Raw genomic sequence first — 27,694 nt, 5'->3', positions numbered from 1 at the left:
AATCGATAGTGCTGAATCATATTCCAGCCCGTGACGATTGAATCAATGTGGACATGAGCTATCACGGTTGTGTGGAATGCACAGTGTATCTTTTAATGACAGACATATATTGGCAGTTCCATTTAAATCGGTTGAAAAAAAAAGGAACTGAATTAATGTTTGTTCAATGTTCTGTCTTATTAGTTGATTTACAACCGGCTGTATCCTCTTAGAATCGGAGGGGGGTAAACCCAGTTGGGACGAATTTTTACATTCTTATAAATAAATTATACAACTATCATTGGATTAACTTCCAATTAGAATCAACTTCTAATTAGTACATGTGCGAACTATTCCAGGATAAGAATGCTGCAATAATTATCAAGACGCGACGGAGAGGCCTAAGTTCAGCAGCTATAGTAGGCTGAGTTGATAAGGGAAGGTAACGCGGTGCCATAATGAAAAGCTCTAGTAGAAGAAACTCTGGTATGTATATTCAACTTATAAGCATGCGCAGATTCTTCTGCTAGACCGGTACCAGAGTGATTTCATCAAAACGTTGTTTCATCTAGTAAGAATCTTATTGGTGGAAATATTCCGTTAGACAAGCCTTACGTTTTAACTGACTGAAGCTAGGAGCTCTCCGGCCTATTGTGAAATCTCATACGCTGTACTGCGTCACGCGTCTGATTTTCAGAGGGGGGAATGTGACTGTCGTCACCTAGCCCTAAATATTATCAAATAATATTAATTTATTTTACAAGGCGCCACGATGACGGGCCTCTTAAGAACACATTAACTTTCTATTTTATGGGTAGGGATGTTTGCCGGCTGACATGGATTGCAGTAAAAACTTAACAAAATATTTTAAGGGTCTGAAAGTTTCTCACAGCAAAGCAATCAAACATGTGCTAAGCAGAACTTACAAGCGATGCCAACCGTTAAGGCAATTAGGACCTTGAGACAAAGGACTCAGTATTGAATAGAAGTGCACATGTGCCAAATGCCAAATGGACCCCGACAGCGATACTTAGAACAATTGAGAATGTGTACAAAAAGACTAATAAATCTATCTCGTAACAAATAAACGAATACGTGAAACAGGACCTTAAGAACAGGGTGGAGTCAGCGCCGAAGGTGGGACTTGCGAGGATGTAGGAAGGGATAGCAGGCCACAAGGGTTTTGAGGGAACGGAAATGGGGACAGTCGGAGCTGAGTCACGAAGTGTACTAGTAACCAAATACTGTAGTCGAGTCTATTAGGGAGTCTATATTGAAGATATAATAGTTTCTATCAAGTAAGTGATGCGGGAAGAATGTGTGAGTATCGTGTTTGGTGATGGTCCGGTGAGTAAGTTACTGTGAGCAGATATCTGGTGAGTGACCCCTATTATTACATTGGCTCCAGGTATACCAAAGACCGTGACTGGCATCCCAAGGCTGTTATTTCTAATTACTTTGATATTTGAACTTAATTATAGCAAAGCGTAAAACGAGACTTGGCAATAAGCGTAATGATACTGTGCACTGGCGTAAGCGTAAGGAAACTGAGCTTTGATTTATGTATTGCGCTTCTAAATATATGTATCTGTCTGGCATATTCTCTCTTGACTACATTGAGGTACCTCTGACATGCGTTTGGTTATAGGGAGGCGGAGAAGGCCTTCTACTACACTTGCATTAATAATACACCTACACACCCACAACATTGCCGTGGACTAGGGCATGAATACTATCATATCGAATACACATTTAGAAGGCAGAACCGCATTGACAGATCGCAATATATTTACTAAACGGCACTAGCCGTATGCCGTGCGCTATTTATAACTATACTTTATCTGGTACCGGGATCCAAATGAACCAAACGCTAGTTAAAGCTACTTCTCATGGACTGACAAACCGGCAGCTGGCCTTGTCTTGCATTTGTTGTACGCACTCTTCCAGGGAGGGGGGTAGGCTTCACCAACCAAGCTAAAACTGAACGTTAGACCCGTCCCGAGGGACGCTAGAGATCGTGTCGCGTCAGCTGCCACCATACCTTAGGGCCCATTTTGGATATTACGGTGGTAGATGGCAAGACACGCATACTGGACAGGCTAGGTTTGGGGATTTGCCGATGCCTGTCAAGAACGGGGCAGATTAATGGAAGAGGAAGTGACGAAATACCACTTCGGTGTATACCAATAGCGCTTCTAAGGAAAGTTGCCACCGACCGACGAGACACTGCGCTTGCGTTAGATTTGTATATACCAGTAAATGCTCGCGATGGGGCTTAATATGAGCACGCGCCCAGCATGGCTGGAGACTGTCTTGCCCAATGGCAGTTGTACTTCGTAGTACCCTGCCTTAGGTTTGGGTAAGACATTTAGAACATAGGGAACGTGACCGCTAGAATCTTCTGAGTTAGTCCTGGCGGTACACGTACGACATGCCAACTGCCCTGTGGTAGCCCATGTCACTAATCGGGGATTGTAGTTTTAAAGTGTAGATTGGAACATACATTGTTGTACGCAAGCGTTATGTATATTTTATGTTAGGTAGGATTGCTACTCCTCTTACTCTCTACTAGTATCTGTAATTCAATTTGTACCCTGCATGTTAAGTTTGATTTGATTTGCTGACGTCCCGTCTACCCCTGTCCCTAGTTTTTATTAGGCGGGACTAATAGTAAAGTTAATGCATGGTCCTCTTAGGTGGAAGAGCGTCCAGTAAGGTGACGAGCTCTACAGGGTTGCGCGGATGGCGGGGCGCAACCTCTTCCCCTCCGGGGGAAGCCTGCGGTATTTATATATGTTAGGAAAAACGAAAATTTTTACAGCCTAGGGTTGTCTTGGAACGGTTACAGTCTCTATTTTCTGGCTTAAGACAAGCTTTTTCCTTATTCCTTGTTACTAGGTACTCACTAAAAGAAAAGTTAATACTTATAATGCTGACTCAGCTGACTGCGATTTGTTATTAATTAATAAAACTAGCAACGCATCTAAAATGCTAAGCCAGCCCTGAAACTAAAATTGGAATCGACTTACGACTGACATTTAACGATGAAAATGACAGGAAAATCACATGAATAAGTGCACCTATCACTTATTTCAGCATTTCTATTCATGTATTTTCACCGTTTATAGATACTAAATAATGCAAAAGTTAAAAGGTTACAAATGTACTATACGAATACAAGGAATAATCTTTTGGAAATATTTCGCACACTCGAAATTATCTGATCACGAATCTTGCAACCCTTTCTTTACATTCAGAAAGTATTTCGTAACATTGTATAACTCTTTAGTACAAAATAGTTTCACAGTAAGCTTTAATGTCATGGGTAAAGTCAAATAAAATCAATACTTTCCTAATATAAACTGACTCATGTATATTTCAGCAACACCAATAGTTAGTACATTAAACTTATTTACCATTCCACTATAAGTTCACTTGAACAAAAAACCGATACCACAGACCACTGCCATAGACAAAAATCCATAAACAATGGATGGTGGATTTAAGAGGTACTTTGGTTGAGGATTTTAAAATCAAATTGATCGTAAATTACACCTCATTAAGAGTTGATTGCAATCCAATTTACGCATTCACCCGCAGAAAGTGAGATTAATAGGGGAATTTGTGAAAAATTACCTACAACGCATTTATCCAAATTAATTTACGGCCGGTAAAGGTAGACCAGACAACCAAATTACTGACGAAAAAAATATGTTTCCCACTCTACTTAAGCTCATTGTAAACATAAGTACTTATGTCTTAGTTACTTCAGTAGGTATGTAAATCACAGTTGACATGGATTTTCGTATAAAAGCCGCAAGTATAAACGTTTATTTCGCATTTGTATGTAGTTATTTAGGGCATCCCTACGTCGTGGGTGTTCACTTATTGCAATGTACATAACCCGTTCGTGACGACCCCTGACTTTATTCCACAAAGGGCAGGTGTATTACACTTATTTTTTACGCAGGTGTTTTGTTTATGTTTACGGTCCCTGGCTAAATACGCGCGGGTAATAAATAAAATTGAGGTCAAAAACTTTCATGTAGCAATATATTATTTAAACTAAAGGTTTTAACCAAGGAAAGTTTTCGAAACGGAAGCAGTGAAAAGGCTTTTATTTTAAAATCAAACAGTGAGCAGTTTGAAATAATATTAAAGCAAAAGTTACAGTAAATACAGAGGGCGGGCGTGACGGTATTTATGTACATACAGCCTGATATCAAAGGCCTCGGCGCTCAAACGACGGCCTGAAGAACGTTCTCGACAGTTTTGCGCTCGGTGAATCTCTAACATTCACTTCTGTACCAAACCGTCTGTTTTAACGTATTCATATCTCTGTTCCCGAACAGCTTTTTTACATTTTTATCTTATAGTAATGACGGATTATTTGGCATTTATAGGAATTTCAACACATAATGACAAAAATATTTGACCGCTAAGTCAAATGCATTCTCAAGACGGATCCTAAGAACAGGATATTAGTAACTTCTTTACGTATTTTTTTGTAATTCTAGCCGGTCATTCGAGCCTTCTTTTCTTGGCATCTATCCTCTCTGACAATCCTTAATTTGATTTAACTTTTTACTATTGACAGAATAATTTTGTAGCGACCCACTTCAGTCTAAAACAATTTAGATAAAAGCTTTGGGTATATATAGGTTAAATATGTTGTTCTAAGTTATTTGATCGATTGATAAGTTGATAACGCTCGTCTACGTGCCTGGTTTGAAAAGCCAGTTTATCGAGGGCACCCTAAAACTGAAAGAAGATATTAATGAAAAAAGATGCTGAAATTGAGAATAATGTAGAGTAAGAGATGCCTGATAAAATCCGTTATCTTTTCTGGCTAGGGACTCGATATAAAGTAAAGGCAATGAAAAAGTTGAGCCCCAATGCCGATCGACGATATAGGCCAAGGGCGCACGGTTTTTGGAGGGGAAGCTCGGAGGTCGCTGCGGGACGCGTGACCGTTCTAACGCATAAGACATTTTCCATTCTTTTACGTTCAGCCAATTTGGGATACGTGGATACGTGACTCATATATTGATATCCCGGTAAGTAAATAACGTACTTTTACGTACGCTTCTAAATTGAAGGTATTCCGTTTTATATCATCCCACAATAAATAAACAAACAGCGTAATATTTCACGAAAAAACATGTTTGTTGCACTCCTAGTATCTATATGAAAAACGCCCTGACAGAAAACCCATAAAATCCGGCCCTTGGTGAGCTATACGGCCTCACGTCGGGTACTCTTCCATAACCTGTGCCATTTACATACGTTCGGTCTCTGCGACGGCACCTCTCAACTAAATTGCTTTCAGCTTTTACCCGACATCAAAATAATTCACGGAGTTAATGTATTCATACTCTCCAATGACCGAGGTTTAATTGGAAGATAAACATGTGACACCATTTTTGTAAAACACCAGATATACCTACATATTTTGTTTGTCTTTTTTGAAACCGGTAGAGACGTGTGTAAAATTCAGAGAAACCTAGTTTTATCTAAAACAATTCGTTGTTAATTCTCAGATAAATGTGTATGAATTGCCAAATCATGATGATGCCGCGGTCACCTTAGGATGCAAATTACATACGTAAATGATAATCTGTCGGGCGAACTTGTGATTGTACAAAAAATGACATTTATTATATAATGAAGATTCATAAACGCTGGAAATACCTACCTATGCTGCTTATAATTAGAACAATGTAAATAAATATAGCAACAGCAGTGAGAGCGAGTGACCCTTGTGATAGTCATGAGTACAGGGTACAATTAGATACTGCCTGCTGAGAGGATGTTGAAATCGTGATATGGACAAAAATAGTATTGCCAACCTCTATTGTATTAAAACAAAGTTTTTTAGCCATTCTTGTTGCAATACATGATGTAAGCTTGCACATATTTGATCAAACGTTCAATAAGCTACGAGCATGGAGTATCATATAAGGGACAGATTTAAGAAAGAAGGTCATGAAACTTTTCATGACGCCACAGTCAAACCATTACAACGGTTTTGTGGGGCTTAGCACATAAGATAAGGCTACATTTGTGATATATATATAATAAATAAATAAAAAAAAGATCTTTATTATGCTAAAATCAACCAAAACATCGCCAGACTTCTAACAAATAACACTCCTATTTACTTCACACTGAGGCGTTAATCATTCGATTTAAGATTGTATTTTCCGTCCAGTTAACCAAATGTATAGCAATTTCCCCGTCGAATACCCATTAGGTTCCTATGAAACGCGTGTCAGGATTGTACGTACATAGTGAGGCCCGAGTGACGTTGTCCTTGGGGGTGGGACGCAAGGCCGTTCAAATTTTATTTATACAGGAGCGTGGGCGAGAACCATTCGTTGGGCCACAATATGGACAAACTCTTGGAGTAGCATTGCAAACTTTAAGGCGGCCGATAGTTTGTTATATTATTTCAAATTTATTTATAGAGTAAAGTACATACAATAGGCTAGTTTCCTAAAAAATAATAATTAGTCCGTCTTGTAGATTGTCCAAAATTAAGCGATACGTATTTTTTCTTTTTTAAATTGGATCAGAACTTGTTAAGATATAGCGTGTTAAAGTTGAGTGTGACGTCACAAGTTGCTACAATTTTCAGGACACTGTGACGTAAAAGGCCCCCACTCCTAATTTTTGAAGTGAAATTGAAATCCTAATCTTTGTCATTTTATGTTTAATTAAAAAAAGAAAAAATACGTATGCAATATTTTTTGATTATCTAAAAAGCGGACTAAATATTATTTCATTATTTCGACCCTGGACACTACCCTATTACATAGGAGTCATAAATATAAGCTCAAATCCGAGTCTTACCTGCCTGAACTAGCATATCCTGTGTTTCAGGCTAGAAGAGCTAAATAAGTATGTTTGGGCTCATTAATCAGTAAGAAGAAGAATGGTAGTTCGCGCATTACAAAAATCGGGTATTTAAGCGGCATCAGATTGACTGAAAATCTTGATTTTTAATCAAGAGTCTCTTAAAAAAAAAAGTGTGTTTAGTCTCCAGTGTGCAGGTCTTACCCTATTATATCTACTGTGGAATAACAACTCGCCTTGTTTCAACTTTGGCATCGATCAAGGCAATCCAAATATTGTTGTTAGATAAGTATTGAAGGCGTCAATTTGTGTTTCGAGTGATATACGACTTTATGATTAACAAAATACCTTTGTCAATGACACGACTTAGTAGATCCATATTTTGAATGTTCCTTCTAGCCCTTTTTTTATGAAAACCATTTTATAACTTTTAAGTAATTGTTCTTTAAATATTTGGTATGGCTTTAAGTCAATAAAAAACTCATCTCAAGTCATGTAAATAGGTACTTAATAAAGTTTTGATTGATAAGTTTCAAAGAAAACTTCTGGTAAGTCGGAATCGGAACTTTGTTAGACCAGCTATGTTTAACTTTGACTATCGAAATACTTTGTTACATGAGTACCTACTTCGGAAAATCGTGAGATATAATGCCGTCGAAAATAGCAATTAAAATACGTGACGATTAACAACATACCGTCTTACCACAAAAACTTTTTAACGTCAGTTTAAGACTTGTCTAAAAAAATGTCAAATTATGACGTTGACATATGGTTCATTTTGCAGCCAAAATTTTATTAGACAAGTGTAAAACAGGGTTTAAAGTTTTTGTAGTAAGGCCCTTATTATTTAAAACTACATGTTAAACAAAATAATCAATTTAAAAAAACCGTAGTCTTACACATCAAAACCCATGAGTCACAATTCTTAGAAATAAAAACTTTCAAAGTAAATGACCCACATTTAAAACTTTGCTAAGCAAATTACGAGTGTATTGCCGCGATATATTCCAATGCTGGCTTATTTAATAACAGGCCACCACGGTCTTAGGTCGCGTGTAGCAATGTAAATGAAACACCGGCACAATCACGCATGCAACGACACCCACGTATTATATTAGCTGAGACCAAGTCGCTTAAACTGAAATTAGGTCATGTGACAATATACCTGTACGGGTGTCTACGCGCTTTCAAAGCTTTGATGATAATTATATACTGAGACAAAAGATAGTCACGAATATAAATAGGTTTTGATACCAAATAATTTGAAGTTAAGAATATCATATCATATAATTAGGTCTGTTAAGGAAAATTTCTTTGATTTTATTCATCGCGACGATTTGGAAACCCTAAGATTATTTTTAAGAAAGGTTTTTTTAAAGCATGTTTTCCCTGAGCATATTTTTCAAAATGTGGACATATGAAAGCATTTATATCTACGTATTTTGAAATCCATTCAATTTTAATTTAAAAGTTCATTAAAGCTTTACCTCTTCAAGACATTCCCCATGAAATACCGACGTAATGATTTCCTTCTTACGCAAAAAGGCCCTGTTTGTGTGAGCAGGTTGGCCAAGGACGAATGTTATTTCAACCCTCTCCAATTAACCACGACCCTCAATATCATCATCAACCTTTCTCATTCACAAACAATTTAGATTGGCAAAAATAATCATTTTTCCTCATACACAAATTTTGATCTCACCGACATACATTGTGTATATTTTTCAGGAAGTGACCTAAATAAACACAGACATGTTTTTATTCTCAAAGAAATTAAAGCGTGAATAATGAATTCTCTCTCAAAGGAGTGTTGCAGACTACACAAGCCCGCGAGGTCAACAAATGGGTGACGTTTAATGTATGATCCTTTTAAGCAATGTGACTACGTCAGGCAGAGCTAACACGCGCTGTGTGCTAATATCGCTAAGTAACATACGTTCTACAACAGGTATTTTTAGCATAAAAGGTTTTAGTATTGCTATTTCCGTATTTAGTGTTTGTTTTGTCTTTTATTATGCTGATATATTAGAGACTGTCCCATTCCGTTAAGGTTACTTTTCAAGTCTCTATGAGTGAAGCAAGGATTTGTCATCAATCCTAATCAAATGAGATGGATCTATTAATAGAAAGATATGAACTAAGCCCTTATCATAAAAGCTAACCTAAAAATATATCGCGAACTTAAATATAAAGTCAAGAAATAGAATGACAAGCCTTTCTTTCGACTTGGATTACATAACTTTTCGTGCGTTAGTTTCACGCCTAGCAAGATCCTCGTAGCTACAGTTTTCTGTAGACGAAACCGACTTTTGTGTTACATAACTGGGTGGTGTCTACTAGGCAAACGTTAAACAAATATTTGCTTAAAATCAAGAAAATGGTCTTTATTAATATTCAAAGAATATTTAAATATAGCTTCACACACAATAAATACAACATATGAAATTGCTCACAAAGGAGCAAACGACTTTGATATAGAAATAAAATCCTCACAAAGTTATAAAAGACAGAGTTTGTAACCGAAATATTTAATTATATTTTAACTCTTACTTAATTCCTTTTCGACTTCCTGTCCTTCTTATCTCGAAAGAGTTGCTTATTGTACAATTTGTTTTGTTTAAAATTAAAAGCAGAAAGATGTTAAAATAAAAACACGTTGAAGCGTCAGAATACTTTCCCTTCAAGAGTATACAAAGCCTTTGAATGAAAAGCTTCTTTGTTTTTAAATAATTATTTCCGACTTTGTTATCTTATCATCTTAAAAATAGTCAGCTTTAACTCCTACGTTAATTTGCATAGCAAGTTTTTTTGCCGCTTCAGTCATTATCAGAGAAAAATAAAAGGCGATTAATGACTTCCCAACATAAAAAGGCATTTCAATTAAGTCGAGATAGCTATTAACAGCGGAATTCGTGGATCGGATTAGGATAATAACTTGAGAAATTGACAAATTTTAATGCAATTTTTCGTTCTTTGGTGCGATAAAAAAAATATGAGTTAAGCTTGTAAAAATATTTTTTCAATTTGGAATGTAATTAGGGTTGCTTCCTTTGCCAACCGTGGTTATTGAACCACTGGTCCAATTGGCAACCAATAGTATAGCCAGTGAACATTCACAAAAGGAAAGAATATTAATAAAGCTGCTATTATTCGGTCTTTCCTTACAATCGCCTTGTATGAGTTTTGTATGGTTTATAACTTATCTATATACATTGTAGTTGTATATGCATATATGACTTACTTTGCTACTTATTTAGCTTTTGATACACACTTATATAAATCATAGCGGAGGTTCTCGTGGTAAACCAACTGACAAGTCAAACGCCCGCATAGAACTACAGTCCGACCTCCGACTATTTGCGTAGGTATTAGTCAATAGATTCCTGTATCAAACTTAGTTTGCGAATTCTGCCAATAGACTGTACCGACATCAAATGTCATAACACAACCTTTATATGTAAAAAAAAATTGAAACTATATAGGCCTAAGTATATTGCTTATTATATAATTTGTCACCTCGTAGTTTTTGCGCATGCAGTGAAACTTTTTCACCTTGTGGAAAACAAAGAAAATTATGCAAAACAAAATGGTAACCTTCAGTCATTAGCCGAGCATTCGGTAGCTAAAACCACCTCTTGTTCTATTTTCCGAAAATAAACGAAAAGGTACGAAACGGATTTCTTTTGGACCGCCATAATTCTCTGCCGGACGATGTATTCGAGCTAGAAAAAGATCTGAGCAATAAATATGTTTCGGCCAATCGCTAACCCTGGACTAATCTACTCACAGGCTCACAAGGGCTAGTTCTTAAAAGAAATGGAATTTATACTGAAGAGGCTTCAATCAAATATATTAGAAGCGAGGGTTTAAAGAAAAATATTGCGTTGGCTGTAGGCTGTATGAATTTAATGCTGTAAGTTGAAGAATTGACACAGTTTGCGAGTTATTTCGAGTTACAACGGAAGCTCTAAGTACTGGCAACGTTAATTGAAATTACTTTTGACAAAGCCTTAGCAATCAAGTACCGTATGAGGCTTACCGTGGTCAAAGGAATAAGGACGCTTGTCAGCCGGTTCTGTACGGTATCACTTAATTGCTTTTGGATATCAAAAGCAGTTAAAACTGTCATTTAAATTGTTATTTTCTTAGAAACGACTCGGTTACCTTGGAGCGGTTTCGTCGTCAAATAAACAGTGAGCTTATCAGAAACCTAAATAAAATACAAGCCTTTAAAATTATTTATACGTACAGTTCATATATCGATACGTTTTTCAGGTTAAAAATAACCACCATATTACTTTGGTTACAAAATTGATCTTTGTCCTTATACATAAAAGTAAATATACCCATTTGACTTAGGTCCATGAAGGTATATTTAGGTATGGTATCAAAAGAGTTCGAGAAACGAAAAAAGATGATTTACTATACCCAAAAGAAATTATGGTTTTCATTTAGGTTTAAATTTTTTTCTAAGTTAAAAACAGACTTAAGTATTCCATCAAAACATACAGCTTTATATTAGAACTGGCTGCAGCTTTAAAAGAAATTGTAAGTTAAACATATCAGCATTGTTTTAAAATCCTATCGTATTGTATAATCCAGGCAAACATACACGGTCTGTTTCAGTTTAATACCACCACATGGAGATTAAAGTGAACTGATACGACAAATGAAAGGGGTATTACCACGAGATCACTTTACTGAGATTCACATAATGAATTGTTTATGTACAAGTCTCTCTTATGGCAGTTATTACACATCGAATTGATTGGTTTATATGTATGAACAATATTTCTAAGAATTACCAAAAAATATAGAGTCCCGTTTTACTATTTTGGGTACGGTATATTAAAAACATCATATAGGTAATTTTATTTTCTTTAGAAAATTTTGAATTAAATGAATAAAATTTTGGAGATCACGGTTATTGACACCAGTAGTTTTTTTAACACGAACCCAGCTTAATCCTAAATTCCTTGGTATGCTAAGTTACAGGATTATGTAATCAACATGGAAAAGGATTTCACTTTAATGTTGCCATAACCAGAATTTCCCCAGTATTTTTGTCAAATGTGTTACGGAGTTGCAAACTAAAGCCATAAATTCGTATCATATTACTTTCGCGTTACTTTGTACGTGTTATTCAGAAAGCTTGGAGGATACTTTTGCTATATGCTTACCTATATGTATGTATGTATATAGGTCATGTTACATCTTGGCATGTTAACATGTAAATGCCTTTTTTGTTCCCAATTTTTTTATTGCTCCCATACTTATAGATACTTGATGTTCGTTCACCCTTATAGAGGGTCTACCTACTTATATAATTTTGATTATAACATAAAGTTTGCTAATTTCATGGAAACTATATATTTCTGGGATCGTGAAATGTGGGATCGAGAATTTACGACCTTCCCTTTAGATAGTAAAGCATAACCTTTATTTGTGGGTGGGATAGGAAGTAGTGAACATGGCCGTTTGATTTTATAGGCTGACAAAGCGCGTTTGATTTAAGTGGTAATAGTAAAGCTCAGAGAACTCTTCTCAATTTGATAACATTGAAGAGACAACAATATTAATTTACAATTTACAATATTAATTTTATTTGAATCATTAATTATTAATTCTTTAACTTGTTTTCTAAAAGCCTTATATACGCATATCGCTATTTACATTCTGTCAAATGTATATTATGTCATAGACATATCATCATCATTCTTATTCCAAAACATTGTCCTTACACAATGTTTATTAACTTCTATGAACCAATCCAAAGAAAGGAGGTTTTGTATGATTTCATTTGAAACACGACTAATGTACTATAAGCATGTTATGGCAAGCCGTTAAACCCCACATCGTTATATACAAAAGCAGTTTAAAATCGCATAATGCTAACGACTGGCTTAAATATTCGTAACTTTATACTAAAACTAAATAAAGATGTAGTCGTGGTGGCTTAGTGGAAAAGCACCAGCACATCAAGTGTGGGGAACGGGTTCGATACCAGGTCGTGTACAAAAGTAACTTTCTTTTAAGTATATCTTGAACACCAGTGACAGGGCAAAGGTGAAGAAAATTCTCTAGGAGAAACTTGGACTTGGAAGTCTCAAATCCCTAATCTGCCTTGAGCAAGCTTAGTAATTCCTTCTCTATATGAGAAGACCTCTTGTCCAATGCTAAAATCCTCCTTCAATACCTAACCTACCCTAAAAAGGCTGATGATGTAGAATTACCTATAGATATCAGTTTGGTAAACTTTTTATTTCATCATCATCATCGTCAGCCTTATCGTCCCACATTGCTGGCCACAGGCCTCTTCTCACATAGAAAAAGGATTAAGCGTAAAGAATAAGCGAACATTTCTTTAGATCTGAAATTGGAATGCTAATAAAGTTATTGTCCCAGAAAGTTTTCGTTAACTCAACAAGGAAGTCGAGAACTAAGCCTTAGAAATAATAATAATAACTTGAAATATTAATTACTTATTCAATGAAAAGCGAGCCTGATCTTCTTTCAATGCTCGCAAAGTATTTCTTTAGCATTGAATTTACTACTTATTCTGTTTAACTAACATTAAATATTTCTGTAATCTATGACATAACAACTGGTTACTAGCTAACTTATTCCATTCATTCTCGATCTATTTCTACGTATATGTATATACTTGTTTGCGGTAAAGGAAACTCATTGACTGTGACACTCATTGATATACCTGAAGACTTACAAAGTACTCACCGCGGAACGTCTACGAAAAACTAAATTTTATATTACAACTGTTATTTACACTATTGCCACTAGCAAGGAATTGAAAATCAGAAACAGTAGCTTCTAAAGAAAAGTGTAAACTAAAATGTGTCTAAAATAAGACCCAGAAATATAATATAAGTATACCCACCCAACATCATGATTCAGTCCTTAAAAGTATTATACATAGGTGCAAAATCAAGTATGTAAATATTCTGAGCACAAGCTGTACAGTAATCTACATGGATAAGCTAATTCATGGATAAGCTTAGTGTATCAATGTAGCCAGTTTGGTCTACGTATCACAAAGTATGCGCACTGAAGCAAGTCAGTTTTAAAGAATGCCTCGAAAGGAAGAATAGCTTAATTTCCAAGCCTAAAAGGTCCGTTAAAAAGCCTTTGTTGGAAGCAATTACTTGTTGGTAATCAACCTGCCTTCCTTAAACATAATCCCTCAGTACTCAAGTACTACTTGTTCTTCAAAAAAAGGCGATAACCTTGAGCAATACGTAACCTCAAAAACTTTCTCAGTTAATATGTCTTTTCATAGTGTTCATGCTTTTTCTGCATAATTTATAATTGAAACGAATATAGTGTACACTATTTCAAATGACAGACAAATAAGACGAGTAAAAAGAACGTAGCAAACACCTACGCTTTTGTGTAGCGCGTCTACGACTACGACAGTGCTACGTAGCATTTATGTAGCACGTAGCTCGTAGCCGTCATTGTAGCAAAAGCTAGATCTCGAAAGTTTCCGATAAAAGTTATTATGGTTGTGTGGTTTTAGTGGAAAAATAAGTAAATTAACCTAGAATATCGATGGTTGAAAGAAACACTAGATCCCTTTACGTAACCACCCGAGTAAAATAGAAAACGCTCTAATCTATTCACAGAATGAATATTCTTCGAAAAATTAACTATTGATGGAAAACTTTGATTCTGCGTATATCCCATTATAACCATTATGAAATTATTGTTGTTCGAACTACGAACGGCTTGCGTCAAAAGGCTATCGATCTGTGGAGCTGTCAATAACACATCGAGGAACAACAAGCTTGTCGCGCGGGTCAGACCCGAGTCCAGCGCTCCGGCCGGGAAGCGGCAGCTGACGGGCTCTGACAGCGGGACAGCTTCCTAGCCAGTGCCTTCAGGGCTGATGATGTATCATGTAAATATTGAGCACTGCTGTAAATAGGTTAAGTATAGAGCAGGATCAATAGCATAGAGCACAATAGTGTAAGCAGGCAGGTCGGCGGTGGCGGTGGCGGCAGCGGCGCCGTGGGCTCCGTGCCGCAGCCAGCGCGGCGTCCTTGCGGAGGTAATACGCGCCAGTCACGCGACCAGGTCGATAGCGGCCGCGCCGGACAGCCTCCGCGTCAATTATTCAGCACGCGACCGCAGCCGCCACCACCACGCGGCCGGACAAAGGGCGAGCGCGCGCACTGCGGCGACACCTACCAGCTCCGGCGGTCCGCGGCCGGCCGCTCCGACGTCCACGAGCCGGGCGAGACGATATCGTGCACACTAACAGCGTATCACTCCAACAGTAATCCTCGGTAAGGCGGTGAGGAGCGCGAGTGCGCGCGGTGGTCGCGCGTTACGTAAAGGGCGCGACGTTGCGCGTATCAGCGCGTGTAGCGCGCTCGCGGCGGGCGCTCGGAGCGGGGTCGCGCGCGGAGTGCCGCTACACAGTTATGCAACGCGCCGCCACCGTCGCCCGGACAGGGAAAATCGAACGCGAGGGGCGCGGGACTGCGCGCGCACCCGCATCGATACCGCGCCGCCGCACGCCCGCCCCGCGCCTCCGCCCGCAGCGCCTCCGAGCGCGACCAACGACCACCGCCATCCGCAATTGACATTACACCGGAGACACCACTCATTTCTGGACGTAACTCTGATACCTCACAGAGCTTTGCACGCCACCGGACGCGCCACACCGACATCATTATGCGAGCTTCGTACTGGGAAAAGTACTTAGTTAATTACCAAAACATGTAACAAATGGCTGTTTCGGTCTTTGCATATAAAGTATTCAGCTCTAGAATTTATTTACCTATACTAAGAGAATACGATTGTTTCGAATCTAGATCCTTGGCTGTCTGAAAAGTCAAGTTGTTAAGTGGCGCACATTATGGCCAAGTTAAGTAGAACAAGCGACTAACATTAGCTTGCCAAGGATCTCTAGACTAGCAATTAAAGTTAGCGCTGGTAGGAAGCCTGGCGCCGAAGGTCATTCGTACGTGACCTGATTATGGACTTCCATGGCGATCGAACTAGTTGTGTCTGCGCCAACTTTTGTCCTAGAATTGAAAGTTCAGAACAAAGAAACCTTAACATAATATTCTTGTGAACATTTTGGTCTTGTCTTGACTTAGACTTGTTCTAATATAGGAATAACCCGATAAGAGCTGTTTAAAGAGAAAAGCTGACTATAAATATTATATAAGGTTGTGCGGATGTAAATGGCACAGCTGCCATACCATTCATGCTATCGGAGCGTTGAGTACTAAATATAGTTATCTCGCGAGACGGAGCGGCGCAGCTCCATCGCCATTGTGGTCGCAGATCAACTATACAATTTCATGAATGACTTCACTCCGTTCGTAAATAGGACATTTGTAAATAAACGTGTCACTTTGCGCAATTAAACGTGGAACCGAAATAACGCTCCCACTGCCATTTGTTAATTGGGTAGAAATGGCATTACTTTATAGGCACCTACATAGGTTTATAAAAGAACAATCATGTAAATATTATAATAAGCACTTTTACGCCCGAGACACAGGTTTTTACCTAGTTCGGGCAAATTATACATCAGCTCTTTTTAGAATTAGCAAAATATTGTAAAATTATGTTCAAAGTGAAGTAATAAAAAATTTATTATTTATTATAGCATTGTTGAAAATTTACTGTCTTTAGTTACATAAGACAGTAAATTTTCAACAATGCTATGACATTTATTTTGTTCTCCAATCTAAACTATTGGGCCTAGATCGCCACAAAGCCTTCAGCCCGCTAATCACATCCGAAAATGATTTTGTATTTGTATAAAGAAATAGAAAACTCTAGTTAATGGGCTTATTGACTTATTTCTTTCAATGTTTATTAGCTACCACAAAGAAAAACTGAAGAGTTTACTTAATACTTCAGAAAATTCAGGGGATTTAAGAACTTTGTAAAAGAAAAAAATATCAAATATATGAATGGAATACAAAACTTACAATAAACCGTTGCATATAAAAGGCGTAAGGAAATCCTGATAATTAGTATTAGTAGGATGGGATTTTCTTGCGGTGATGAAGAACACATTAGGATTGCATAAAAACATCACATTAGTCATCAGCAATACCTACATTTTGTAGAAACATGCAATGGAAATGTTTGGAAAAATCGTGAACTTCGGCGAAAGCTGGCGAAACTTTGTGTTAGGTGCGTCATCAGCGCCATCTGTTATTGAGAACAAGAACTAACTATACACGCTAAGACATGGCTAAGACTGAATCTTGCAAGGCGCTAGAGGTAGAACCTCGTTGAACTAAATTCTTGGCAAGGTCTCAAGGTGCCTCAAGTCTTCACAAACGTAGAAAATAGGTACTCATTCCTATGTTACTGCAAATTGATAGTGTATGTTTCACTCGGCGGCGTTTATATAAACTGATTTGAAATATTTGTTAAAAAAAATATCAATTTGAAAATTTAGATATAGTTGAAACCAAATAAAAAAACAACATGTAAAGTCTCTCGTTCTTTATTTTTCCTCATTTCAGCAATTTAGTTTAACGATTTATCTCTCTTCAAAAATTAACCACTTCACTGTCCATGATGTAGACACAATAGTTAAACAATTGGTGTGTATCACATATGACTCATGGGACAGGGAAGTTATTAAAAAAGTTAAAAAAGACACGATCCCATAGCGCGGCAAAAAACAACACACTTAAATTCCAACAAAATCTGTAAATTATTATAATGAGAATATCCGCGCCACAACCTTGCTAGAGATAAAATAAATTTAACAATAGAGATTCATAAATATTAATATCATAGTTTTATACTATTCAGTTTATTTTCGTAATACATTATTGTAAAATAAATTGACATGTCAAAGGATTAAACCCAGTACCAAGCACATACAAACAACACAAGCAGCCTTAATTTTATTATTATATGTTTTCATGTCCAGAGATCATCATCATTTTACCAACATCACATCAACGATTCACTGAATACTTAGTATATACCATACCACTTGTACTGAGGTAGTATGTTAAAAGATCTCTTTCATAAAAATTCCAAATAAACCTGAAACTACTCACTTCATGCATAGATTAAATATTTTAGCATAAGAAATACAAATTATAATTCTACCATCACCCAGAAGAATACCTCAAATATACCTAGATGCCATATTTCGGTTAAAACAGACAATGCATCCTGTGTTTAACCTGCAGATTCTTACATCATAATATAAAGCATGTTGTTGCTATTTATTGTCACCATTTGTTTGAAGCTTTAACATAAAGCTTATAACTTAAAATCTGTACCAATGTATACATATAAAAGATACAAATATACAACAGCATCTGATGCTTACTACACGATTTCTTTATATATGGATCTTATCTATAATCATAAACCAGACAGCAATCCCAATATACTACTCAATTGTTCTTCCACCTCCTGTTTTCCTTCACTATTGTCTATAACCAGATCCCAGTCAGTATAATCATCTAAGTTACACTCAGAAGCAACATCGTCAACTCCAGATTTAAACTGAAAACCTCTTTTCTTTCTCGTATCTTCATCTGCTACTATCCTAATAGTCCTAATTTGATCCCCATATTTTTCTTTGAACCAGCGTATGTCTGTTTTTCTTCTGATATCACTCACAATCCAAATTGGCTTCTCTGTAGCTGAAATTTTAAATATTCAAAATGTTATGTTTGTCCTATCTTTTTATGCATAATGCAAAAGAATAATACATTATTGTTGTAACTAAAGATACAGACAGAAAGTGGACGTAGTTATGCAGAAACGTTCCAACCCACTGTACGCGTAAATGCTTATATCTCAAATTAAACTTGAATTTGAGTTATAAGCATTTACGCGTTTCAGTTGTATTCTTTTTTATTTTATTGAGTTTAGATAACCATATGCTAAATTTTAGGCTGTTCAATCACAATAACTCGATTTCGGGTGACTTGTGGGTTGGAACGTTTCTGCATAACTACATCCAAGTGTGAATCATAAAATTAACTATTATGTTTTCTTTTCCTCAAACTTACACCCAAGAACTTTTAAAATGAAGTTATTAACATACCATCCTGACAAGCGATCCTACAGAAATAACCATAATCTTGTAATCTCATCTCGTCACTCCAGTTGATCATATCTAGGCGGTATTGTTCCTTGTACTCTCCGTCACCCAACAGCTCATTCAGATTCAAATTTTTCTCCTTTGCCCAGTGACTCTTTATCGGCTGAGATATTTTTAACACTTCGCATTTGTCACCTAGCCTGAAAATCATTTAAAAACAATTTTACTATGGACCTTCATGTTAGCAAATTGGATACACAGTTCAAAACCAAATATAATTTAAAAAACTTTTCCTGACTTAAATATTTCTATCACTTTTAAAAACAACATTTGTATCCTACTGATTAGAACTGAAACATTAAACTAAGGATATTGCAACTACAGGGCCAAATCATCACATAACAGTAAATTAAATTTATTCAGAAACAGTACTTATTGCTGTAATAAATAAGCAATAAGCTGGAAAACCAATTTATCTCTGACAAATATAATAACTTTCACTTAAATTTACAGAATGAACTTACAATTTCTGTAAATGTGTTGTTAAAAAGTCCTTCCCAGATTTTCTCTTACCGCTGAATAGCAATATTATTTGAGGCATCTCTGTAATGAAATTCCTGTTATTAAAAACTATAATTTACTTCTGACTACTTTACAAAGTTTGACCAACTTCGCGTTCGAAATTATGAAGGAAACTGGGAAAACAGCCTGGAAAAACGGAAAACTGTCAAAACATTTGGCACTTTTGGCAGTTGAGAAGTGTCACTGTCAAGTTCAGTCATTGTCATTTTTTGACATAATCGCTCTAACGCGTTGTGAAAAGTGAAATCTCTGAAACAAAATTGAAACAACTGTAAACGGTATTTATTTTTTGTTTATTATGACGCCAGATTTTATTTAAAATTAAATTTCGTGAGCAAATTCTTAAATCCTGGTGCCCCAGTTCGAAGGAGTTTTGTTCTTATGACAAGTCTGTAAGTCAACCTTTTATCTTAGTGTCACTTTGATTCATCCACAGATGGCAGCACTAGTTCAGTATCTACAAATTGTTCAGTTTTGAAAGTTAAAGTAAAACTACAAAATAAGTTTTATGATTCTTTGTCCAATAGTAGCACAAAACATTACATATCCCTAAAGCAGATTATATGCACGATGCATCTATGCCTACCTATCATGTGACGTCAATAGGCCCAGTCCTAACACAAAACCTATGGGCATGGATGTGGAATAAAAAATAAAAGTTAAGAAAGTACCTACTTAACTACCATAAAGTAGGTAAATATCTGTTATCCATTTCCATACATATCCCGCCTATTAGATTTGCAAAAAAAAAACCATATCAGTTTAAACATGTGTACTTATTTATGTCTACCTAACAAGGAAGGAAATCCGTTATTGAGTGCCTATGTATGATGTAGGTACCTATATGTTATTCATAGAATGGATACGTTGATGTCACAGTTTCATACTTTGGTATTAAGATAGTCTACCAAGGTACCTATCTAACTAATCACTCACACAGATTTGTTACAACGAATGTTCTAGCTAAAACCAGAATAAAATTATCAGTCAACTTAGTTTACATAGATAAATACCTACACTACTTAAACTTTTTTATGATCAGCAAATAAAATATGTTTGATAGCACTTATCTCCGATCTCAGACACTCCCGTTGTCAAATGATCGCGGTGGGGTATCTGACAGATCGCTTTTTAATCGTGTGTTCAAACTGCGAACTAGTTCGTCATACAGCCTTACATACCTACTCGTTTAAGTTTATTTATAACCAGGTAGATATTCTCTGAATATTACGAATACTTTATCTGCAGTAAGCAGGCAAACGAATAAAAAAAATTAGGATTGTAAATAATACCTGCATAGGTAAAGTACGTCTTCTATTGTGATACCCAGAACTAGATAAGCTCTTGCATAACAAAAATATATAGCAATCAATTCGATGTCAGTCATAACACGGATTTAACTTGCTTTTCTATTTTAATGTTATTTTTGAATATTTCACAATATTTAGCGTACCGTGTAACCAGTTATCTAACGCATCATCATACAAATATCCGTGTCTGGCAGATAAACTAAGACGGTATTCAATAAAACTTATCGATATTGTTCATTACTAAACCGATATCCGTGACTAAGTGAATGAATACCTTCGCCGGTGTCTGGCTCGACACTTAGGTACCTACCATACCATCGCCCACGCTACGTTATTATACCCAACATAACATTTATTATATCTAACTATTAAATAAATTCGTGCCGACACCAAAAAAATGGCGTTATTTGAATGCCGGCCGATAATTTAAATGTAGCAACAACCGCTTTTAGCTTACAACCTTAATTGACTTAAAAATGCTTATCAATATGACGTAGCAATAAAAACTTTTGACCACATCAATCTTTTCACTAAAGTAGACTTTAATATAACGGGCTAAAAGTCAATGTTGCAAGTCAATAATCCGTAGTTGCACTGTTTCGGAACAAGGGTAGAGTTGGAAGCACGATGCACGCTCACGACTTTCTGAACAACTCCGGACATGACATTCCACGTTTCGCTGTAGATTAGAACGGGACGGATAGCGACCTACCCGCTGAAAAAAACGAGACAAGCGACCACCGAGCAGTCCACGTGGACTGCTTAATATCAACACAGGAGCAACGACCAATAGAAAACGGTACCGCTAATGTATTTCTCACCTCCGCACTCACACCAAGGACAGCTGCCATTTTTACATTATTCATGCGATTTTCAACTTTGCGTCATCCACGTAGAGTTATAAATCTGATGGTGTGGTGAAGGTGTATTCCATTTTCGAAATGACTTATAAAAATGTGTTGTTATGATTTTGGGTCATATTACAAGGGTGTAGGGTACATTGTCGGTGTTGGAGTGTTCTGCGGTTCTTGAATTTAAAACGATTCCCAAGAACACGGGCGCAAGTTGGTGAAGGTTGGAGGAGGCCGCGGTGCAAACTGCATCGTCACAGCGCCCCCCGGCCCACCCCGGAGCTCTCCCGCCTTTATTGTAGGTTCAGTGCATGGCGCTGTGTGAGTACGTCTGTTCAGAGTCAACTGTTGTGCTGAGCCACGACGTTTTCATAGCTCTGCGAGAGGTGCACGCAGCCGCTGCACTCAACCCTCGCTATATTTTGCAATATGCTATATTTTTATTTTTATAGCGTTTGTTTGACCAACTGAACAAAGGATTTTCGCATGAGGCAATTATATGGAAAATGTTTGTTGTACCTTGCTTGTTCACATTAAAAGTAACGACTGTTTTAATGCATGGACATAATTTATTTTGTTTTTTATAAAAATGCGTTTTAACTTTCTAAGAGAATGAAACCTAACCTAACAGAACTGGTAGTAGGTAGTGGGTACATTACCTGGGTACCTACGTATAATGTAGAGACATAAAATCAAACAAATTAAATAAAACCTCAATTAAAGGATACAGCATATTAATCAAATGTTATAAAATTCTCTACGTCTTCAGAACACTCAACATTCCTGCCCGATTATCCTCACAGGGGCTACTTTTTATGAAAAAACAAAATAACGAGATTCAAATCAAAAGCCGTTCTTAGAAACAAATCGAGTCTCTAAAAGCTCTTTTACGATTACGTTTTTGATTCAATGGAAAGGGGATCTTTTGTCGATGGCACACCCGGAAATATAACGTCGAGAGAGGTTCAGATGTGCTCCCCCCCCCCCTCACTGCACCCCGCACCCCGCAGCCGACCCCCTGATGTCTTCACTCATGCATTAAACGCAAAACACCAATATGAACAAACAACGAATTTAAAAAAATATAAATTGCCAATTTGTTACCTCTACTTTTTTTTTATTTTATTACAAAACATTATCTACCCACCAATTTCTGTTTTACGGTTCAGCCGTAATGGCTGGTGCACGGTTTTGTACCAATTATAGTTATTAACAATTCATTATTCTAGCTAATACGAAACGTTACATTCAATTTTAGAATAAGTAATTAGCAAAATATTCATAATAACAGGAGTTGAAGACCGCACACTAGGTTTATATTACAACCTAGATTTTGTTAATTTGGTTATCTGAGTGGGCCAGAAGGTTTAATTTTAAAAGGTGGCATATACAGAATGCTACAAAAATAAAACCCCAATAGTGTCGACACACAATAGTCACAATGGGCTATATTATTTTTGTAGTGTGGTGGCGAAGTCAAATGGTTGCACGTACTACCACGCGTCAATTGTTACTCTCGTAAATTGATAAAACAAGCGCTCGCCGCGCCGCAGCGCTGCAGCGCTTCATCGTACAAACTCGCGCGTACTTTCCGTCAAGTGAGTTTCTTGAAAGTCTTGAAACACTTCAAACACCTTCACTAATGGCTACCGACGACGCGTTCGACTCGGAAGCTTTTTATAAATTATTTACCTACCTTCGAACTGAGGAAACGATATCCCTCTGTTGGTAAAACGTTCACCGCTTTATTTGAGCTAATATTTGATTTATAGGCGAAGTTATTAGTCTGGCCCGCCCTTTGGAAAAAAAACTGCAGAAGAACTGTGTGAATGCTTTTAGAGATTTTTTGTTATTTATGGCTCTACTACCTACTATGTCTAGGAAGGTACAAGGAAAGTCAAAATAAGTAGAAGACGAAGATAAAGAAAAAAGGGATTAGGAACACGAAATTTTCAAGTGGAGTTTAACCATGTGTAGACAGGTGTACCTACTAACAATGACAGATAAAATACAAAAGTAGATCTTAGAGATGCGATTCGAGTGTAATGATTTTATCTGTTTGAAAAAGATACCGTATGAGAATGAGATGTGTAATTGATAGCAGACATGATAATCAATATCACGTCATCCGTCATTCATAACGAGCAAGATCAGCCGGGGTTACGCAGCGAGCCGACACTGGCCGATGGTGGCCGACACTCCACGCGACACACTCACATTACTCAACAAAAACAAAAAGGGAATAAATGCTGGAATAAAATACTTTTAATTTCCCCGGGCGCCGCTAATCGGGCCGCGTCGATGGAGGGCGCCAAATCGCCCTTTTTATTTTACTGTATGAACGCAAATCCGGCGGGAAAACGGCGTTAGGCGAGCGGGGGAGCTCGGGCGGCGCGGGGGGTGCGGTCACGCGCTCGGAATTAGCGGTCCCCCGGCCGCCGCGCGCCCCGCACTTGACCCGCGCGAGGTGTCACCGACCACGTTACCTACCCGCAAAAAATAGGGGGTGAGCCGCGCACCGACCAGCGCTGGGAGGTACCGCACGGATTTTGTTTTTAATTTTTTATGATTTCGTTTCGATAGAACACCGATAGCTACCTACAGGAACCGATTGGAAAAATAAAATACTCGGCCGACCCACCTAAAATGTAGTACCAAGTGGGTTAGGTCGACGTCATGCGCTTGCATCATAAGTACACGTAAAGTTCGCTATAAAACTTCCAACCATGTATCCGGTGGGTGCGAGGGCGGCGCAAGCCACTAATTGACTCACAAACAACCCATAGAGACCGCAAATACTGAGATATTACAGCTCTACTGCCAAACAATGACTCACATTGTGTCATTTATCGAACTGTTTTGTAAATTATATTTTAAGATTTCCTTCCTTGTATTGATAATGGAGCTAAAATAGGAAACCAGCCTATGTTATAATTAGTGCAGTTTGTTACCTGTTTACATTTTATTTTATATTACCTACTTTAACGATCTTATTAGGAAAAAAGGAAATAACACAATATTAACTACAAGTTAGGTAGGTTTACGAACAAGTTATCCTGCATAAAGCCCTCGTGTTAATATTTTTCCTTGCGATAAACTTATTTTAAATCAGGCATCATTAATTAAACCGTTATGGAAGTGGTGTTGGTGTAGCAAGCAACAGTGTAGGTAAGTGTAGAAGTGTTTCAGTAACACGTCGGTAGCAGTGAGCACAGAGCGGCGTGAGTGGTGAGCGAGTGATCGCGCGACCCCACAAGAGATGTCGCTGCTCGCTAGTCGCTGGGGATCGCGCGGTCTTCAGCCGGCAGTAAAAATACGTGCGGGTATTTCCTGTGCCGCGACAGCCTCGGCTGGGGAGAGGCGGGGGCGATAAATAACTCAGTTTGCGGCTGGAGCGGCCCGGGGGTGAGGCGGGGGGTGTTATTTGTAGGGCTCGCGTGTGAATTATTCGTGGGTTCACGCGCGCTGTTTGCCCGCCGTCTTGTGGAGAGGCGCGCCGACCCTCGTTAATGAAATTTCATATCGTTCCCGCCGCGACGCGTTCCATTGTAGGTGCATTGAAACTACTGGATTGTTACCTACACTTGACTGCTCCTAATGAGTAGGCGTCTACCTCATTGTTATTTGACAATGCGTTACCTACATAACTACTCACGTCGTGCTCTATAGCGGTGATTTACCAACAATGTAAAAGTAATCATAACTTTTTAGTTTGAAACTAACATTAAGGAACGCATTACGCATACCCGGCAGGTGATTTATGCGATTAAGCACGATTACCAATTGAAGAAGGCAAAAAGTGTTCTCGTTAGGCACCCTGTCCACTGAGGCGTATCGCTATACATTTCGCGTTCGTGTTGATAAGCAATAAAGATTATGTAAAGCAATAAGTGTTTTTCGTAGTGGCTGGGCGTCAGTGTAACGTAATTAGACAGCCCTTATTGTGTGAGTGCGTTGGTCCGCACCAGCTGTCGCAACGTTTAGAATATTAATAGGTAGCCTTTGGCTTGTAGTTAGTCGCGCGGTCGCGTCCACTGCCTCAGGCGGTAACTATCAATTTACCTAATTTAGACTGTACGCCAGCACCGCGGCCAGGATTCTCGCCTATGTAGATACGCGCTCGTAAATTGATGTTTATTTAATGAAATGTTAACTGCTAATCTACGCATCGCAGTCGAGCCATTAACTTGTCTTGACTGAGAACATCACCGGCTCGGGACGCGGGATACTAATGCCTTACCCACTCATCATGAGTCTATGCTCTGACACTATCCCCCAACATATTATTTGTGATAGAGTTGCTACTATAAATAAATTAAATTGTAATAAATTATTAATTAAATTAAACCAGAATGTTTCCCAATTAGGTAGGAAACGTGTTAATTGATCGATTACATTATATCATACAACAGAGGTGTCGCCGGTAATCGTTAACAAGTATGATAGAGCGGCCAATTGTTTTCATCGCACTATGAATTATGGTGTAATGTTACTCTAATTAACCATTGTAATGAACACGTTTCATCTGCCTAACATATCCACATGTTTATTAGTTGTTTTACACAAAGACTCGTATGTTTAAATACAATTACAGTGCGATGAAAATAACGATCTTTGTAACCAACATGTGATATAATTGCCATGTGGTTTGAGTAATATTAATGCACCTGTTACCGACCTTCTTCAGTCGGGAACTGTAAGGTTCACAACAATGACGTCAGCGGGAGCGGGCCATTCTGAACTAGATCAAGAGAGCATATCACATTAAGTAGGTACCTACGAAGTCCCAGTCAAGCCTGCATTGCCACGATCCAAGATTACGCACTGCAAGAAGTTCTATTAAAAATAGTTTCCTACTTTTTTTGCCCTCTCCCGCTACCGCTTCAGCACTCGCTGCAGTTTGTCACATGCCTTACCCCTGCGCCACTGGATTTGACAATATGCTATCCAAGTGCGCACATGTGGTGAGGAGACTAACTACCTACTTGTTACAAATATTATTTATGCCAGTTATTCAGGATGTTACTTAAACAGTAGGTTTTTTTAATAACATTCCATAAAAATGGATCTTCATTAAGTAGGCTGAAAATTTTGATCAAATAGGCTAGTAAGCTCACAATGAACAAAAATAAAATTTTACACATTGTATTGTGCCTGTTTCACAATAAGTAAATCTGACATTCAACGTGTTAAAGACCCTATTTATTGAATGCAACACTTTTAATTCGACCTCTAAACTCCAGTGACGTGCATTATAATGTAAGTAAGTAACAATAGCAACAAAACAGTGTAGAATGTAAAGAGCATGCAGATTATGGCCGTGTTCCTCCGACTCGCGATACTCAGTCGGACAATGTTCGCAATTGACACAGTTGCTCTGTTCACAACATGTGTTACTTATTGCGTGGTCGCGTCACTTGCGGCGCTACACTCACTGTCACACGCTATTTTATTGCTTTAGGGGCAGTGGAAACAGGCGTTAAGTAATTTGAGGAGCTAATAACCAATATGTTGTCTTGTCATTAATTTAATCCTTAGTCGATATCAGATAACGCACAACTAAGCCGATCCCTGTCTACATACATTCTTACAAATAATACAAAAACCTACCTACACCACCGAGTGCCTACTTCCTAATAAAAACATGATTTAATATTATCTGAGTGCTCATATCGAACAAGCTTATTTTATCTACTTACATTTGGAGATATTTTGACGCAGTTTTTATGCGCAACCATACCTATCTTGTAAATCGATAAGCATCTACACCTTAAACGAAGTAGCCAGCCCGTATCTAAATTATACTTGTATAAAAAACCTTGACCTTCTTGTACATACGATTCTTCCCAAATTATAACGAATCAGACGAGATAAAAATAATACAAAACATGTTCAGAGTTAAGCCACTTCTTAGAATATTTTACCTGAATCCTAAAATTGATATTGTGGAATGTCACAAACAATAGGTGGCTGGTGGCCGGTATAGGCTGATTTTCGGGGAACTACCGACGATTGACGTTCCTGTGTGGTTAGAAGACTAATTACTGTAAAGC

At 37.7% G+C, this 27,694-nt stretch overlaps 2 protein-coding genes across 2 annotated transcripts in view; both read right to left on the bottom strand.

The window, feature by feature from the left end:
• Positions 1 to 15,281, bottom strand: part of LOC110384245 (sodium channel protein para) — an 86,802-nt gene extending 71,521 nt beyond the window's left edge. Inside the window, 1 exon segment of the mRNA XM_049846476.2 lies at positions 15,040 to 15,281. The gene's annotated coding sequence lies outside the window, so the exon portion shown is untranslated.
• A 2,032-nt stretch (positions 15,282 to 17,313) lies between these two features.
• LOC110384249 (phosphomevalonate kinase) lies at positions 17,314 to 19,619 on the bottom strand. The gene is made up of 3 exons (XM_021345447.3): positions 19,423 to 19,619; positions 18,902 to 19,098; positions 17,314 to 18,494 (listed from the first exon to the last, which is right to left on the bottom strand). The coding sequence occupies exons 1-3, from the start codon at positions 19,497 to 19,499 to the stop codon at positions 18,211 to 18,213; spliced, it is 558 nt and encodes a 185-aa protein (XP_021201122.3). The 5' UTR covers positions 19,500 to 19,619; the 3' UTR covers positions 17,314 to 18,210.
• Positions 19,620 to 27,694: the final 8,075 nt, after the last annotated feature.

This window comes from Helicoverpa armigera, chromosome 17 (genome assembly GCF_030705265.1).
Source record: "Helicoverpa armigera isolate CAAS_96S chromosome 17, ASM3070526v1, whole genome shotgun sequence".
In the NCBI taxonomy this organism is placed as follows: domain Eukaryota; kingdom Metazoa; phylum Arthropoda; class Insecta; order Lepidoptera; family Noctuidae; genus Helicoverpa; species Helicoverpa armigera.
This window is presented reverse-complemented; position numbering and strand designations above follow the sequence as displayed.